Here is a 17,249-nt window from a genome sequence, read left to right on the forward strand (position 1 = left end):
CCTATCTGCTCTCTCCTCTATCCTCCCTCCCTGCCCTTGTCTCCATCTTCTCTTTTGTCCTGTAGGGCCGGATAGCTTTTTTAACCCCTTAACCTGTGTTTCTTGTTACCCAGTGGTAAGAACATTACATTTGGTCCTAACACTTTGAGTTCCGACTTCTTTAGCTCCCTCCCTCTCTACCCCTTCCCCTTGGAAGACAGGCAGTTCAATATAGGCCATATCTGTTTAGTTTTGCAAATGATTTCCATACTAGTTGTGTTGTATAGGCCTAACTATATTTCCCTCCATCCTGTCCTGTCCCCCATTACTTCTATTTTCTTATGGTCCTTTCCCTCCCCATGAGTGTCGACCTCGTATTGCATTCTCCTCCCCATGCCCTCCCCTCTATCCTTCCCCCCATCCTGCTTGTGCCCCTGTCCCCCACTCTCCTGTATTATGAGATAGGTTTTCCTATCAAAATGAGTGTGCATTATATTCTTTCCTTTAGTGGAATGTGATGAGAGTAGACCTCGTGTTTTTCTCTTGCCTCCCCTCTTTATCCCACCACTAATAAGTCTTTTGCTTGCCTCTTTTATGAGAGATAATTTGCCCCATATAACTTCTCCCTTTCTCCTCCCAATATTTCTCTCTCACTGCTTGATTTCATTTTTTTTTTTAGTATATGATCCCATCCTCTTCAATTCACTCTGTGCACTCTGTCTCTATGTATGTGTACGTGTATGTATGTGTGTGTGTGTACTCCCACCCAGTGCCCAGATACTGAAATGTTTCAAGAGTTATAAATATTGTCTTTCCATGTAGGAATGTAAACAGTTGAACTTTAGTAAGTCCCTTATGATTTCTCTTTGCTGTTCGCCTTTTCATGGTTCTCTTCATTCTTGTGTTAGAAAGTCAAATTTTCTTTCCACCTCTGGTCTTTTCATCAGGAAAATTTGAAAGTCTTCTATTTCATTGAAAGACCATTTTTCTCCTGAAGTATTATACTCAGTTTTGCTGGGTAGGTGATTCTTGGCTTCAGTCCTAGTTCCTTTGACTTCTGGAATATCCTATTCCATTCCCTTCTATCCCTCAATGTAGAAGGTGCCAGGTCTTGTACTATCCTGATTGTATTTCCACAATACTTGAATTGTTTCTTTCTAGCTGCTTGCAATATTTTCTCTTTCACCTGGGAATTCTGGAGTTTGGCCACAATGCTCCTAGGAGTTTCTCTTTTTGGATCTCTTTCATGCGGTGTTCTGCGGGTTCCTTGAATATTTATTTTGCCTTCTGGTTCTAGAATCTCAGAGCAGTTTTCCTTGATAATTTCATGGAAGATGATGTCTAGGCTCTTCTTTTGATCATGGTTTTCAGGTAGTCCCAGAATTTTTACATTGTCTCTCCTGATTCTATTTTCCAGGTCAGTTGTTTTTCCAATAAGATATTTCACATTATCTTCCATTTTTCGAATCTGCGCGGTATGTTCTGAGATATCTGTCTTTCTTGAAAAGTCCTTAGCATCCATCCGTACCATTCCAGATTTGAAAGATCTATTTTCTTCAGTGAGCTTTTGAATCTCCTTTTCCATTTGGTTAATTCTGCTTTTGAAAGCATTCTTCTCCTCATTGGCCCCTTTCACCTCCCTTGCCAGCTGAGTTAGGCTAGTTCTCAAGGTGCCAATTTCTTCAAGATTTTTTTGGTTCTCCTTTAGCAGGGAGCTGATCTGTTTTTCATGCTTCTCCCTTATCCCTCTCATTTCCCTTCCCAGTCTTTCCTCCACCTCTCTAACTCGATTTTCAAAATTCCTCTTGAGCTCTTCCACGGCCCGAGCCCATTGGGTGGGCTGGGACACAGAGTCCTCGATTTCTGTTTCTTTGCCTGATGGCAAGCCTTGTTCCTCCCCATCAGAAAGGAAGGGAGGAAGTGTTTTTTCTCCGATAAAGTACCCTTCAATAGTTTTATTTCTTTTCCCTTTTCTTGGCATTTTCTCCACCTAGTGGCCTGACCTCTGAATGTTCTCCTCACACCCACCTCGCCTCCTGGTCCTCCCAGCCAGCGTTTGGGGACTGAGATTCAAATGCTGCTTCCCCCCTTAGGATTTTTGGCGGGGGCAGGGCTGTTATTCAGTGTTAAATTAAGCTTAGGTGCTGAGGTCAGGGGCAGGGCCGCCTCTCTGGCTCAATTCCCTCAGGGGGTTTATGCACAGACCTTCCACAATGGATCCAGGCTCCCACTCACTTGGGGAGCCCCCGTCCGCAGCCGCCTCTCAGCCCCCACCTCCCGGGGGGGCCTGAGCCATGGGGGCACCTCAATCCCCTCTCAACCCGCCAAAGAGACTCTCTCACCTACCCCCGTCAGTCACCTGTTGGTGGGGGGGCCCATGCTGATGCTGAAGATCCCGCCTCCAGAGCCCTCTCAGAACTGTGTCTCTCGGAGCCGCCGCAGGTCCGGGCTGGGCACCGCGTCTGCAGCGCAACGGACCTTTTGCGAGAGGTTTGCTGGTCCCTCTGTGGGTGGGGCGACCCGCGTGGCCGCTGGAGATCCCGTCCCGTAGCCCTCTCGGATCTTTTTCTCACGGTGTTGCTGCCGCGGTAAGGTTGCTCTCTGCTACCTGCCCTGGCTCCCAGTCCACGGCGTGAAGGACCCCCCGTGAGAGGTTTGCAGGTCTCTCTGGAACAGAAATCTCCCTCGCTCCAATATTCCATGGTCTCTGGGTGCAGAATTTGCCCTGGGTTAGTCCCCTCTGCTGTTCTGTGGTTTGTGGGTTCGGAGCTATGTGTATGTGCGTCTTTCTACTTCGCCATCTTGGCTCCTCAGTGAAATATTTTCAAAATAGTACCTGTCAAGTAATCAACAAGATGATACTCAGATATTTTCTCTGTTCCTCATGACCTCTTAAAACTCTCCAGAATGAGAATTGTATGCAAGAGATAAAACAATTTCAGATATTAGCATGATCTAGGAAACTAGCTAAGAACTAACAGTAGAGAAAGCTGCTCCCTAAATGCTTACATTCTCAGCAGTCACTTCCCACGTCCCATGATGTTCCAGCACCAGACGTAGAAAATGGACTTTCAATATAATTTATGTCTACCTCTAACTTCAGTGACATTGAAAGCAAAAAGGCAAAAGTTCACTTTCACTAGGACAGCAACTTAGATACATGCTTGTCTCTATATCTCTATGACTCTGTGGCACTCCATTAAACCTTAGGGAAAGGGCCTAGCATCAAACTGGAGCCATCTCTATCCCACCAGAAGTTACTTGGAGTAGAGACTAAGAACTGTGAAATGTGAATTTCCCAGCATGGAAGGAGACTAAGACAGCTTTGAGGTCCAACCACAGGTGAACAACCATCAAAGGGAAAGGAGTCAAAAAGTAATGGATAGGGGAATGTGAGTGAAGAAAAAAAAAGAAAACAATTACCAAAGACCTCAGGAAGGGGAAAAATAAGTGAAAACTCTTGAGCATAATCTGATAAATAAACAGGGAATATATTTATAATAGAAGGAAATATGACCTCTAGCACAACTAAAAGGGTCCAAATATCAGTGAATTCCAAGACAAAAGAAAGTGAATCAACATTTAATGAGGAAAAGAGTGCTATAGATTCCAAAAAGATCATGGGGTCACAGCAGGGTGTTGTTGAATTTTTTGAAAGAGAAATAAGAATTATGAAAGCAGAATTTATGGTCTACACAGCAGAAAGAAATGATAGAATAAAATAGTTTATTCCATATTGCCAAGTCTCTGCACAGAAACAAAAGAGAGAATAATTGAATGAGAATGAAAATTTACCAAAAATAAGGACAATATGGAGTAAGAAGCAAAAGACAATATTGTTAAAGGAAAACTCTGGTCTCAAAGACACAGTTGTAGAGATAACTTAAGGATTATAAATATCTCAAAAGAACATGACAAGTCAAAAATCTGAACACCATAATGTAAAAAATAATACAAGAGAACAGTTCCAGACTTCTGAACACAGACCAAAAAGTGCCAATTTAAAGAATCCACAGAAGAACTCCAGGAAAACAAAAACAAAACATACTGAAAACTCCAAGACACATAGTAGTTAAATTTGAAATTTCCTGTGAAAACAAATTCTGTAAGAGTCCATGCCTTCCAACATAAAGGAAAAGAAATTTGAACGACATGAGTATTCTGCACTAATTATAAACCTCAAGAGGAAATGAAATATTATATTTTCTAAAATAAAAAAAAAGCTGACCATGCATGTCATTATATATCCTGAAAATCAGATTCTAGCCACTGATAAAAACAATCCAGTTCAATCCAAGGAAGCATTGTAATCATCCCTAGAAACATATCAGACCTAAATAAATTATTTGCTTTTCAAACACTCTAGAAAATAGATATACCATAAAAATAAGTAAATGTAGCAACCAAGAGCAACAATAACAAAATATAAATGGAAAGAACATTAAAAGATGAATTTCCAAGAGGACATAAGAAAATAAGAGTGAAAACTGAAGAGGAACAGAAGTGATGATAAAGAAACAAGCCTGAAGTACCACATACTAAGCCTCATGACACCTCACCCACAGGTAAATCTATACTTTCGTGAGACGAATCACCTAATGAGAAAGCTCATAAAAGGAAACACAGGAAAAGGAAACACATTTTCACAGAGGAAAATGTGTGATGTGCCCCATCCACTCAAAGGCCAATGATGAAGAAACTATCACTCCTACAGTATCTAGACTTGATGCTAGAAGATCACTCATAGGAAAGTGGCTGAAGAGATAAAAGGAAGGATTAAAATGGGGGAAGGGAGGAAAAGAAAGAATCTTGTTTCAGTTGTAGGACAGATTACCGCTGATAAGTGTTCCTACATGAAGAAAAATATTCTGTGCAAAGAGATGGGGGAACCTTAAAATGAGCACAATAAGTAAAGATTTGGTGCTTAGAGGGATCTCTCATGTTGCCTCAGAAGTGGAATCAGAGCTCCTGCGGGCAACTGATACCTAGAAGAATGGGAGGGCATGAACTCAGGGTGGAGACTTCAAGGCATTTTTGGCGGGATGACTATGAATAAGGGAAAGGTTAATAATTACCTGCACAATCAGGGACATAGCCAAATTCCAGCCATGAAGCAACATCCTCTTTATTTCCTGTAGGAATTAGTATTTCTAAGAGTGAAGGACAAAAGATAAATGGGAGCAGCGAGTAAGACAATAACATGGAAACTGTTTAGAAGAGGGTACCCAAAACAGGTACACTGGAAGCTTTAATTCCATGAGAAATACAATTTAAAAGGCACTAAATAAGTTTAAGAGCCATGAATCAATTTCTAGAATAAACAGATGTAGAAGATAAATAACGAAAAGAACGAAAGGAAGATCCTTTTTAGAAGGTGTAATCTGTCTAAGAACTGTGAATAGAGGGAGAGAAACACTAGAAATAATTAGAAATCTACTTTAAAGGGGTCAGAGCAAGCTAACTAAGACCTCATGGGCTCTGATTCTGCAGAGAAATCAGCCTAGGAGCTATCGCAAATAAAACTCAGAAAACACAAAGAGATATGATTATAATAAGTAGGAGAAAGAGTTTTCTTCAAAGACAGTGGTTATTTGTGGGGACCTCTTCAACTATTTAGATATATATATAGAAAATGTAAACAAGGACAGCTAATGGAGAATGGACTTAAAATGTTATTAAAATAACAATTAAAATGGTGTTAGAATTTCTTAAACACAGAATTAGCTGAAATTAAAGACAGACAAAAAAGCAAGGTATTTATACTTCCATCAATCCCATTCCTTCAAGCCAAGACCTCAAGACACTCAAAGGATTCTGGTGAGATAGATATTATAACACTCCCATTATCTGATAGATGTAGCACAAGGATGTATGCATTCTGAAAAAACATCATGGGACTGATTCCTAATCATTCAGGCACAGCAAATGGAGGGACAGGTAATATCAATAGCCACCATAAAAGATCTAGAACCTTGCCACAAGTTGAGGTAAACCAACAATAAGTTCTATCACCACTTTCCTGATCTCACAATGATTCCTTGCTTGAATCACTTCTCTTGCAACTGGTTCCCCATTTTTCTCAGCCCTTTGAATTATGACATACTCTATATAATTTGGTATAAACACAGTGGACTTTCAGTCTATATTCTCCCCTTTCTAAAGCCTGACCCCTTTATTCCCAAGTAGAGATTGCCTTTTCAATACCCACTGTTTGCCTGACCTCCAGCACATGTTAGTCTTCAATAAGACACATTAAATGGTTTGTCTATGTGTTACTGCTAGACCTGGAACACAAATGAAAATATTTTTTTTAATTTCAGATATACTATTCTTTCATTATGCCATGGTGAAATCTGTATGAACATTTTATCTATAAGACTAATGACCATTTAAATATATTATCAGCATGATGGAGGGAAAAAGCTAATTAAGTCCAGCTATAAAATCCTAGAAATCAGAGATATCAGGGTAAAAATTGGTTATGTTACAAATATACATAAATTAAACTGAGCTGGATTATAACAAAAGGTAGGCTGCTGTTTCCTCATGGATCCAAGTCAAATTAGGCTTGTGTGTGCTATGTCTGCAAAAATATTCCCTCTTCCATCATCTGTATGCTAGATCAAAGACAACTTGCACAGAAGCAGGCTGACTACGCTGATCCATCATTCTCACTGTCATCACACAGATGTTCTCAGCTGGGTTAACTGTCAAAGGCTACATCTGTATGGGGCTCCCGGATCTACTATTTTGACTGGAATTTTAAAAATCAGTTCAGTAGATTGGTTGATATAGGACCCTGTGTAACACACTCCTAATGTTAAGATAACACAATGTTCAATTTACCACTATTCATATTTCCACTTGTTAAAGAAAGAAAAAACAACCGACCTGAGGCGATAACTCTCATCTACATAACATTCTGGATATTTATTCATCCAAAGTGTACATTTAATTGTATCATTCTGTGACTCTACATTTGATTTTAAATATGCACTCCTAGGAAATTGTCCTTTGAAGTTTTTTAAGCCTATTCTTTCTCAGCATATATCACTGTAAAACTTTTTCCTACTACCATATAATCATTATTTTTTTACTGAATCAATTCCCCTTTAGGATATCAGTGTGTGGGGGGGAATAATAAATCTTTATTCTCAATAGTATTGTCAACTGAAAGATTAAACACTTTGTATATGATCTGTATATGATTTGTGGTGACCCTGAGCTTTTTTTTTTTTTTAAATTATATACAATAGCAAAGTTTGTAGTTAGTCTCTGGGAGTTAGGGGAACAGAGACCAAATTCCTGAATGAATTTGTGACTGGAAATATCTCTGAGGATGTATTTATATTCAAAAACCAAAAACAATGTAACACATTATTGGATTACTTTGTTTTGTCTGTGAGAGACAGACAGAAAAAGACATGGAGATACAGAGAGAGAGAGAGAGAGACAGAGACAGAGACAGAGACAGAGAGAGACAGAGAGAATGCTAGCTGTCATAACCCCATCTAATAATAATAATGTCATTTTGTCAAAAACACTCAAACCCACATATTATTTTTTCCTTCATTAAATGAATAGTTTTCTTAACAAAGTAATTGCAAACTATCTGGTGTCTACAACACAGTGTAGGACTATAAAGAATGAGAAAATATCAAAAACCCTTCTATATTTCTTCTCTCAAAGTGACCTCCCAGACTGTTTTTCTTTTTTTTTTAATATGCATCTTTAAAATGAAGGATCCATACATCTTATATTCTTTGGAGAAAGACTCATTTTTCTCTGTCTTCCATCTTCAGCTTTTTGAATTTTTGCTCTACATAATAAATATGACTCCTTTCACAAGTAAAATGAAATCTTGTGAATTGCAGAAAACGATTCTCTTCAAAAGTGCTGCACACTTATTTAAAATGTAAGGAATTTGACCCCTTATAAAAAGATTTTTTATTAAAAAAAAAAGCTCTATGACTATAGCTGTCAAGAACTTGAACTATTATGTTCATTTCACAAAAATGACAAAAGGATTACCGAATTTTCCGGGAATATTCAAATGGAGAAAAAGGAGAATGGTCTTGAAACAAGAAGACTTGCCATAAAAATTACAAGTGTTCCATTGTTCTAAAAGGGGTAGGCATTTCTTTATTCATTCTATGCTTTCTTGACACAGGAACAGTGTTGACCTTTGACATTTACCAAATAGTTGCTAAGTAAAAACATTATCTGGAACGATTCCAGTGAGCATTTTGCAAAGTATTCTCACTATGCCAGGAAATATGATATGCTCAGAGAAAAGGATTCTAAAAAACAAAACTGCTTGCTTATTTAAAAATGTTAAATGATTCGGACTTGTTTTTAAAAGCTATCACACATGGGAGAATCTATATCTAAACAAAAAATAAAGTTTTCCCGAACATACATTTGGACACATCTCCAATTCTCGCATTTTTTTTTTCGTTTTAATGTACCATCTGTCCTCTCATCAATTAATAATAAGGTATTCAAGAATTAACACATTAGGTAAGAACTCTGATTGTACAAATGAACAATACTCTACTGGAAAAGACAAATAAGACAGTTTTGAAAACTACATTTCCACAAAAACAGAATTATTTAAATTACACCTTTTCATCTGGTATAGAACCGATAACAATATGATCATGTGGACAAATGAAATTAAACAAAGCATGGCTCCATGATTGAAATTAGTTTAAGATTAGATTTTTATCAGTTTCTCAATCTGCTACTTTTTTTTTTTTTTTTTTTTTTTTTTTTTTTAAGATAGATCAACCATTTTATTTTCCTCTGATGGGTTCAGGAATGTTGATGGGCCGACAGCGCTTTACGTGGGTTTCAGAAAGGGTCTGGGGGCAGCACCAGCAGGTCTGAATCGGGGTCGGGGTGTCTGACCCTTTCGTGCCTCACGGGAGCGAGTACTCACCACCTTGCTGTGGATCGCGCAGTTCATTCAGTAACATAGTTTCACATACAGTTTGGACAGCACATAGCAGTAGAAGACTGGTCTCAGAGATGTCTCTGACGGCTGCGGCTTCCACGATTTGCAGATGACAAACTCCTTGGCTTTGTCCATGGGCACCCGGTAGACACAGTTGATACTGGGGATAGGCTGCAAGTGACCACGGCCCTCCTTGGCGCAAACGTTGTTCTCCCTCTTCTTCTTGGATGTCTTGGAAAGCAGGAACCGAAAAAGGTGCTGTACTGGTTTATAAAACGAGCGAGACACATATTTAGTGCTGTTTAGAATTATAAGGAGAAAACTTCCAGCTCCAAGGAAAAATGCAGTTCTCATCAATCCTTTTTAAAGAAAAAAGTTGAAAAGAAAGAAAAAAATCTCAGCCGGCTTCTTTCCTACAACTTGTGGAAGTTGAAAAGAGTTTAGGAATTCTAGATGTTCCGTTAGTAAGCATGTGCATAAAAATAGAATAGAAAGCACAACGCATATTGGTTTTAAAAGAATATTTAGCCCAATGGTCATAAATAGATGGCCAATTTGGATTGAGTATCAGTGCTAAAATAACACACTAAAAATTTTAGCGTATGTTTTTAAATATTCACACGTATTCATTTCAAACAATGTTTTCTGGGTGGCTTCTTGGCTTTGCACTCTCGATCTGTGAGATTTGGGCTATATTGCTCAACCTTCTGGGCTTCACTTTCCTCATCTACAAAATAAGAGGATCAAATTTCCTGGATGATCTTAAAGGTCCTAGGGAGAGAGAAATGTATAATCCTGTGATTCCTTGCTGATAGACCTATGATCTATTCTACGCTTTATTTCCCTCTCATTTTCTCTTAGGCTGAGGAACGACTTTTGCTAAGATGTGTAGTGTTTAAACATGTTCAAGAGACATAATTTCTGGTAATTTAATCATTTTTAATAATCTCAGCATTTTAATAAAAAGATGGTCATTTTGACATCTCTCCCTTAAACCCAAAGACCCCTCATGGTGATGAGCTCACAGTTTATATGCTCATGGAAAAGTAGGTGTTACTAAGGGTACCAATCAGAGGAGATTGTTTAGTAATTAAAGAGAGAATGAATATTACAATGAAATACTGGATTATATTACAAGGAGGATCTTGGGGTACCCAAATCTTGGTCAGAGACATCAATTTCCCTATCACCTGTCCGACAAAAGGGAGAATCAACATTTTTAAGTGCTATATAAATATAAACTATTATTGTTAGGCGAAGATAGGAATGAAATCTGTGGATTCATTCATTTAAGAAGTTTCTGGATGAAGATATTCCCTCTATCAATGGCAGGTTGGCACCTGCTCTTCAAATTAATATCCTCTTAGAAAGTTGCCCAAATCAGGGAGAGGTTTATGTGACCTGCACAGGGTCATACAATCAGTATGTATCAAAATCAGAATTCAAATCTAGATCTTCTTGATTGCAAAGGCAATCTACTACACCATAGTACTTTTCCTTATCCAGGAGTTCTCTGTAACTATAGATAGATAGATAGATAGATAGATAGATAGATAGATAGATAGATAGATAGATAGATAGATAGATAGATATCGATATAGATATAGATATATAGATATATACACACACATACATATACACATATATATGTATATATATACACACACACATATATATACATATATATATACACACATATACAATATGTAAGGATCATACTCCATGTTGTCTCCCATCATGAAAATATTATTATCATTATATTGTTATTCATTATTCTCTGCCTCCATTATAACATTCCACCAGGGGTCCTATTCTACCAGTATGGTAGGATTCAAAATAACCCCTTCCCTTCTAAAATGACATTTCTCTAGTTCAACTATCTCAGCTGCATATTAGTGAAAGGTCACTGATTGAACTAAAACTTAACAATGTGTGAATGATCGATAGTCCTTAAACCCTCCAAGGGTTTTCAATTTAAAAAAAAAAGATTTCTTTCTCCAAATGAATGAAATGACAGAATTTTACACACTAACACAATAATTGCAAAATATGTTATGTGTTGTGGGGGAAGATATTTCAGGATGTGAAGTCCATCTCATAGACAGATCAGAAATGCCCTCAAGTATTCCCTTGACAGTAAATTCCAAAATTTAGAGACATATCCAGTGAGCTTAGTCAAAGGACTGAATTTAAAGGGTGCTTACATAGCGTTTCCAATTCTTTGGCCAGTAGAAGAATTTAGCACCTACACAGTAAAGATAATAAAGTCTGGGATGACTTTTCTCCCCATGACTTCTACTCACATTCTACTTATTGACCCTGCAGTCTCTTCCCACCATCCTTGTACCAGAGCTCCCTAACTGCAATCTCCAGTCAGAATCCTATACTCTGTTTCTCTCTCATTACCCAACCCATTTGAGTATATTAATTATTTCCTAGTTACAGCTCAACTGAAGAAGCTCCACCTTTATAAAGCTCCTTTGTTTCAGTCACTTTTGAAGTCACAAATTTTTTAAAAGATCCATTTCTTTTTCTCAAAATGAATTTCATGGCGAGGATAGCAAAAGATGCTCCAGATTTGAGGAGGAGAGGAGATGGAAATATAGAGGATGGGAAACAGGGTAGTGGTTTTCATTCCTATGCAGAAGTGGTTTGTAAATCATGACATTGCCTAGATTGTGCTCTGTTATAGTTCAGCAGAATACGAGCTTACAGGTCTTTAAAGTTAACTCCAATACTGGAATTATCTTTTTTATATTCTGAGTGCGTTGATTTCATAGTCAAGTGAAATTCTGTTTATTGAATTCACTTCTGAGTTTGGGTTTTTTTTAACATCACAAAGCAGTCAACTTCTAACATGTCATAATAATTCTGCAGATAGATGCTTAGTTACACAGATAGATTCTAAATATATATCTCATCTAGGTCAAAGCACAGTTGAATATTGATTCCCATTTCCCAAAATTAATTTTAAAACTATTCAACACTATTATGAATTTCAGTATTATGTCTTAGAAGTGCTTAATTTAGAAAATGCAAAGCAATTCTAAAAATACCACCAGTCCTACATTTGTTTTTTCTCTCCTTGTCAAATCTGACAGCTCTAGTCACTCTCTAGAACAGGAGACTGGAGAAGAGAAAAATATTCAAATGAAAAGTCATTTCTCCACAGGTAAACCATGGTGTAATGATATAAACACACACACACAGGTACACACATGCACACACACATCCTTCTGAACTCTGCTCGTCACTTTATTGCTTCCAAGTATAATATGGGCTTAGTGATACACTTTATGTATTTTGCCTGAGGACCAGCTAGAAAAGTTGAGGGGTTCATTACTCAGCTTCTGGGAGACAAGATCTTCAATCTCAGAAGTTCTCAAAGACCATCTCCTATGTAGATATAATATAATCTATAGGATCATAGATTAAGAAATTGAAAGAAATGTTAGAAACCATCTGTAACAACTTCCTCATTTTGCAGTTGAGGAAACTGACATGCAACGATGGTAGGTAATTTGCTGACAATCACATGTATTAAGTGGAGGATGCTGGATTAAAATCCAGGATGTTGGATTCCAAATCCAGCACTGTCACCAACGTGTGATTCTTCTGGGTTAGAGGAGAGGGAGCCACAACAAATGAAATCATAGGTCCGGAAGCTCATCTTTGGGTTTCATGGAGAATGGGGCTGCTTTCAAGTTCTGGAGACTTGTGTGACAAAGTTTAAGTAGGAACCTGCTCATAATGGTTTGAGAAGTTGTTATTAGTCATTGTACACATAAAGTGTCTATGGTTATCAATGTGCTAAAGAATTTAACCACAAATTTATGACTGATTTTTGATTTATAAAAAAAAAAAAACTCAAGGTGAGTACATATATACTTTTTTTTTTCTTTTGTAAACCTATAATAAACATGATTTCCGAGAACAAAGCTCTGGAATAGTCACTTGATTTAGGAAAGAACAAGAGGAAGTGGAGCTGCTGACACATGTTTGTGTAATGTGGACAATAATGAGGAACCCTTGAACACAGAATTCATTTCTAAGCTGCAGTTCTCCAGAGGACAAAGGAGTTAGGGATATCCAAGAAATCTGAACCTAATGGGATGTAGATGCTTTAAACGGAAGAGTAATCAAGTCTATCCACGGACCCTAGAAGAGAGATCATTGTAAGGGACTGGGAGGTGAAGTGAAGTTTATCACAACTACTACTTAATCTTCATGGCCTGATATGGCTCTAAAAAAGGGAGAATTCCTAAATATCCAATTTAGGCCAATTGGATAGAGAAATCAAATTCTCTAAACCTACCAATAAAAACTGAGTGTCTGCTTCAGGAAAACCTAAATAGAGAGAAAGAAAAAATCAATTTTAGATAAGAAGTCTAGAGCTATCTGGACCCATGGTGAAGAGAGCAGAGCTGAGTGAAGAGGAGTTGTAGCTATCACACTATAATAAAAGAATACTGTCTCCAGTAGGGCCATTATATGAGACAAACCATTACTGACCTGAATTAACTTCCATAGTTGGGTTTTCCCTGAACCATTCCTTCCTGACCTTTCCTCCAGGAACTCAGAATCACTTCTGTAAACTCTGTAAGACTCTTAGCTCAGTAAATATTTTTTATTAGATTAACTGCCCTCTCAGATCACAGTTTGGATCTGTGCCTTTCCTTAAAGGCATGTTAATTGTTCCTAAATGTTCCATGGTCTTTGGCTTCATCCCTGTACACAATAAGAATTAAACAGGAGTCACTCAAGATTTCCAAGAAGATATAAATGTAATGTCTAGTTCAATGGTAGTCGATTTTGAATAGAGGAAGAAGCTTTGGAGTCCAGATAGGTAGACAAAGGAGAGTTACAATTTCTCATGTTCTATACCTATTTACATGTTCACAATAAAATACATAAGTTGTTACCAAAAATGGGAGAAATATTTGGGGCTCAAAGAGTATGACATCATCTGCAAGCTGGAATTGAAGAGTGAGCAGTGTCTGCTTTTGTAAAGCCCCTGAACTAGAGATGGCCCTCAGCCATATTTTACCAACCAATGAATAGAAAAACCAAGTAATATATTTTTAAAAGCACTCATTTTAGAGTCAGACAAGCTTGGTTCAGATGCCAGTTCTGTTCCTTACTACCAACGTTAGTTTAGGCAAATCATTTTACTTTTCCAGGCTATAGTTTCCTTATTTGTAAAATGAGGTAACATTAGATGATCTGCCTCTAAAAACACTTAATTCAAAATCTATGATCCTATGATCCATGTATTAGAAATACAAAGCTTCCTTTCCCTGACAAAGATAACTGTATCTAAGGATTTGGGCTCTGTTTTTCCTCCATTATTTATATAGACCATTTTCAAAGCTGCACTGGGGTGATATGAATAACTCTGATCAGCTATGCCAGGGGAAAATAGGAAGATGAGATATAGCAGTGCTAATCCAAACCACAAACCCAGAAGGTCATGTTGGCTTGAGAAAGAGATGTACAACTAAGATTTTGGTGTCAGAAGGAAGTGGATAGTAGAAACTCACCATAAATCTATATAGAGGATGGACAGAGATAGGCACTTTCAGGCGGAACAAGAAGAGATTTCCATAGGGTTCCCCATAAAGATTCCATGTGATGCTTAGAGTTACAAGGACCAAAAATAAAGGAAAATTTAAAAGTAATGACTATTCAGGGGTTGAGCTGAAAGAAACACTTTCATTAGAGACTTGTCCAATAAATGTCTACTTAAAGAGCTAGTTTCCGGGAAAAGAGGATATGTGGTGACTGCTGGAGGCAAATCAATCTATGAAAAGCAAGAGAGCAGAGCTGAGTAGCAAGAAGGTCACACAGGATGCTGGGGAGTATCAACTACCATTGTTGTTCCTCAGTCATTTTAGTTGTGTCTGACACTTTGTGACCATAGCTGGGTCTTGACAAAGACACTGGAATGGTTTGCCATTTTTTTCTCCAGCTCACTTTACAGATGAGGAAACTGAGGTAAAGAGTTAAATGACTTGCCCAGGGTCACACAGCTAATAAGTGTCTGAGGCCATATATGAACTCAGGTTCTCCCAGCTCCAGGACTGACACTCTATCTACAACACCACCTAGCATCAACCAACATTGCCCACTGGGTATGAAGAAGAACTTCCATACATCAGTGGAAAATAGTAGATGGAGAGTCCTGATGGAAAATAGTAACTTATGGCACTTGGTGGAAAGAGCACCATAAGGAAGGAACTAATGGAGCACAAATGATGGAACAATGGAAGGAAAGACAAACACAGAGAAACCAAAATGTTTCCTCAATTTTTTTTTCTGATGAACATTTATTTTCTCTCCTTATTTCCCTTCCCACTGAATAATGAAAAGGAAAACTATCAAAACAATTTTGCACACTCAAACAGTGCCAACAAAAGACTTCATTTATCATGTCCAGAAATGCATGTCTCATTCTGCATTTTGAGTTCATCATATCTCTTTCTTTATATTGTTGTTATCATCATACACATTGTTCTAATTCTACTGACCACTTTGTGTCAGAACATCAACATCCTTGCCAGTTTCCTCTGAAAATGGGCATTATGTCATTTTTTATGATGCAATAATATTCCACTATTGCAAAGGTAGGTAGGGGGCCTAATGGTTAGAGAGCTGGAACCAGAGCCAAGAAGGGAAGATTTCAATTTCAGTGTCAGACTTACTAGCTGTGTTACCCTGAAGAAGTCATCAACACTCTGTCTTTCTCAATTTCTTCTACCTGCCAGGATTATTGGAAAGATAAATTGAGATAATCTGTGTAAAGTGCTATAGAATTGCTGTTATATTCTTATGCCATTATTTGTTTAAACGTTCTCCAAAAGATGGGCACCTCCTTACTTTGTTTCCAGGTTTTCCTTACCACAAAAGGAGCACTCTTTGTGGTGGTCAAAAACTGGAAATCGAGGGGAAGCCCATCAACTGGGGAATGACTGAATAAATTGTGCTATATGAATGTAATGGAATACTATCATTCTATAAGAAATGATGAACAGGAAGACTTCAGAAAGGCCTGGAAAGACTTTTATGATCTGATGCTGAGTGAAAGGAGAAGAACCAGGAGAACTTTGGGCACAGTAATGACCACAGTGTGTGAGAGTTTTTTCCGGTAGACTTGGAATTTCATTGCAATGCAAGGACTTTAAAAAATTCCCAATGGTCTTTTAAGGCAAAATGCCTTCCACATCCAGAGAAAGAACTATGAAATTCAATTACAGAATGAAGCAGATCATTTTCTTTTGTATTAAGTTTTGGTTTGTTATATGATTTCTCCCATTCATTTTAATTCTTCTACACAGCTTGACTACAATGAAAATGTATTTAATAGGAATGTATGTGTAGAACCTATATAAATTTGTATGCCATCTCAGCGAGGGAGGGGGAAAACATCTAAGTAATATGGTAGTGATTGTAGAACACTGAAAATAAATAAATTTAATTTAAAAAAAAAGAAAAGAGCTGCTATAAATATTCTGAATTTACCCCCTATGAGCTCTATCTTGAGTCTTTTTTCCTTCTTTCTCCAGATGTGGAGAGAGGGGATGTTTGCATCACCACACACACACACACACACACACACACACACACACACACACACACACATACACACAGCTCTAGCCAAAATCTTTATTCCCCATTTATTTCATTGCCATGAGGCTCTAGAACTTCCCTAGAGTTGAGGTCTTTTATCTTCTGCTGCCCTGAACAATGGGGTGCCCTCTTACTGGGCTCTGCTCAGGGATTATCTCCCCATTGTCACTGGGCTCCAAGGTGCCTTGTTGCTGACACCTTTTTCTCCTGTTGCCACTCCATTTGCTGGGCTCAGCCCAGCAACCCAGGGTCTTTCTCTTCCTTTCTCTTGTCCTAGAACTCAAAGGATACCCCATCACTGAGCTTTATTAAGGGCTTGTTTCTTCCTTGTTTCCATGACTGAGAAATTAAGCTAGGACTGCTCCTTCTACTACCCTTGATTCTCTATGTTGCAGATTTGCACAGGATGTTGATAATCTTTTTTATGCTGTCTTAAACTGGGAGAAGTGTACAGCTGGTCTTGTTTATTTTAAACCATGTTTATATATTTAAGTCATGGCTAATTCTTAATTTTTTTTACTGAGCCCCATCTTCCCACAATGGAAAATAGCATTGACTATATCCAATCATAGCTCTATCCAGTGCTATCAATACAAAGAATCCTGTCTCTGAAAGGATATTGCTTCCTGTGAGGTGATACAATTTTCTATAGGTTCATTTGTGAGTCTTTTGTTTTTAGTAACCAACA

The 17,249-nt window shown here is 37.9% G+C and overlaps 1 protein-coding gene and 1 pseudogene across 1 annotated transcript; both read right to left on the reverse strand.

Annotated features, from left to right (window-relative positions):
• Window positions 1–424: 424 nt before the first annotated feature.
• Window positions 425–9,048, reverse strand: LOC140512001 (uncharacterized). Its single transcript, XM_072621356.1, has 2 exons — window positions 8,921–9,048; window positions 425–2,815 (listed from the first exon to the last, which is right to left on the reverse strand). The coding sequence occupies exon 2, from the start codon at window positions 1,958–1,960 to the stop codon at window positions 944–946; it is 1,017 nt and encodes a 338-aa protein (XP_072477457.1). The 5' UTR covers window positions 1,961–2,815; window positions 8,921–9,048; the 3' UTR covers window positions 425–943.
• LOC140512002 (small ribosomal subunit protein eS26 pseudogene) lies at window positions 2,824–10,436 on the reverse strand (annotated as a pseudogene).
• Window positions 10,437–17,249: the final 6,813 nt, after the last annotated feature.

The sequence above is a fragment of the Notamacropus eugenii genome, chromosome 6, assembly GCF_028372415.1.
Source record: "Notamacropus eugenii isolate mMacEug1 chromosome 6, mMacEug1.pri_v2, whole genome shotgun sequence".
NCBI lineage: Eukaryota > Metazoa > Chordata > Mammalia > Diprotodontia > Macropodidae > Notamacropus > Notamacropus eugenii.

Coding starts and splice junctions, on each gene's coding strand:
- LOC140512001 (XM_072621356.1), bottom strand. CDS start 1,960: ATGCCAAGAAAAGGGAAAAGAAATAAAACTATTGAAGGGTACTTTATC.